A 1,889-nucleotide genomic window follows, 5' to 3' on the forward strand; every position below is an offset into this window, starting at 1 on the left:
CGCGACGACCCGCGCGCCGCTAGGACCGCTTTCCCGGCGATGGGCGTGGCCTTGACCTTGACCATCTTCGTCGCGTAGCCCGACGCGCCGTAGAGCTCGTTGGCGCCGCCGATGCCGTTGCCCCGGAGATCCAGCGTGCGCAGCGTCCGGTTCGTCTTCACGGAGTCCATGACGGACGCGAGCTCCGAATCGTCGAAGTCCGCGTGCGCCACCCTGAGTTCCACCAAACCGCAGACCTTGCGCTTGATGAAGCTCGACAGCTGGGCCGCGGACCGCCAGTCCAGATCGTTCTGCGAGAGGTCCAGCGTCTTGAGCTTGGGCCCCATCTTCTCGAGCGCGCGGAAGAGCGGGCCGATCGTGACCTGCGCGGAACTCGAATCCTCGACCCGACTTCAATGTGAGCGTATGCGACAATTTCGACGCAAACTCTTTTGCCGTGCTTCGAGGACTCGATGAGAGCGATCGGTTCCTCCAAAAACCAGCCGAATCGACTTCGATTTGACCGAGCTCGAGAGGTTTGAAGTTTGGCCGGAATAAACCGAACCAGCGGTCGATTTCCGCGCCGATCGCGACGTCCGTCCACCGGTTGTCCGCTAAAAGCAGCTCCCCGAGCTCCGGCAGCTTCGGCAGGACCTTGACGAGCACCTCGCCGACGCCGTCGCCGAGGCCCCGGTGGCTCAGGTTCAGCGTCGTCGTGAGGTCCCGCCGCAGGAGCACGCACTCCGGCGGCAGGTCGCGCATGCGCACCAATTCGATGAGGAACTGGTGCCGCGGGCTCGCCGGGTCCGCGAAGATGCCCGGGTCCCTGTCGTCGTCGTCGTCGGAGTCGTCGAGCTCCGGGACGTAGTCCACGGGGCCCACCATCTTGAGCTCGTCGAGCGACGTCACCATCGCCGCCTGCTTCGACAACGCGCGGAACGCCGCGGCGAACCTGCGCGGAACTCACATCTTCAACCCGACTTCAATGTGCGCGTCATCGAACAGTTCAGCCTCTTCGGCCGTGCTTCGAGAACTCGCCGAGAGCGATCGATTCATCCAAAAATCGGCCACATCGACGTCGATGTGACCGAGCTCAAAAATTTCAAAGTTCGGTCGGGACGTGCCAAACCGGCGGTTGATGTCCACGCCGCGGCGAACCTCGCGCGCGCGTCGTCGCCGAAGTACTTGGCCTCCTCGTCCTTGGACAGGTTCGCCACGGACGGCGTCTCCGACAGGGCCTCGCCCTCGGGCGGCGCGTCGACGAGCGACGCGGCCGTCGGCAGGCTCTCGGCCTCGAAGGACGGCTCCGCGGTGCCGGGCGCGGGCGCGATCTCGGACGACGCCGCCTCGTCGGCCTCGGCGTCCCGGGCGATCTGCGCGAGGCCCATGACGCGCCCGAGGCTCGACGTGGCGAGCGAGCGCCGCTCCGCGGCCGCGTCGACGGGCGCCGCGACGGAGAAGCTGCCCAAAAACGCGACGGCGCACTTCTTCGACCGCGCCCCGGGCCGGCCCCGCTTGCCGAAGAGCGTGCGCATGTTCGCGTCCTGCGTGCGCTGCTTCAGGTAGGGCGGCGGGTACTCGTCCATCTCCATGTCGTCGAGGTAGTCAAAGTCCTCGCGCCGGTCCGTCTTCTGCAGCAGAGGCGCGAGCCGCGCCTCGGACCACGACTCCTGGAAGAGGCCCTCCTCGCCGGTCATGACCGTCGCGCCGTCGAAGGTGCGGTCGTCGCTGGCGAGGCTCGCGCCGCCGGGCGAGGAGGGCTCGCCGAAGGAGCGCGCGCGCGCGCGGCCCGCGGCCGGCGAGCCCGGCGGCGGCGCCGTCGACGGCCGCGCGCTCGCCGACCGCAGCAGCGACGAGCCGCCCAGACTCCGCGCGCGCTGCGACGCGCCGTCGCGGTCGAGCATGGACCG

The 1,889-nt window shown here is 68.6% G+C and overlaps 1 protein-coding gene across 1 annotated transcript in view; it reads right to left on the reverse strand.

Annotated features, from left to right (window-relative positions):
• Positions 1–26: 26 nt before the first annotated feature.
• The window catches only part of AURANDRAFT_66829 (hypothetical protein), a gene marked incomplete at both ends in the record, with an annotated part of 10,841 nt that continues 8,978 nt past the window's right edge, over positions 27–1,889 (reverse strand). The window contains 3 exons of the mRNA XM_009042227.1: positions 27–362; positions 574–931; positions 1,138–1,856. Of these exons, the coding sequence (XP_009040475.1) occupies positions 27–362; positions 574–931; positions 1,138–1,856 (1,413 nt within the window). The remainder of the gene's footprint in view (positions 363–573; positions 932–1,137; positions 1,857–1,889) is intronic.

This window comes from Aureococcus anophagefferens (assembly GCF_000186865.1).
Source record: "Aureococcus anophagefferens unplaced genomic scaffold AURANscaffold_28, whole genome shotgun sequence".
Classification (NCBI taxonomy): Eukaryota; class Pelagophyceae; order Pelagomonadales; family Pelagomonadaceae; genus Aureococcus; species Aureococcus anophagefferens.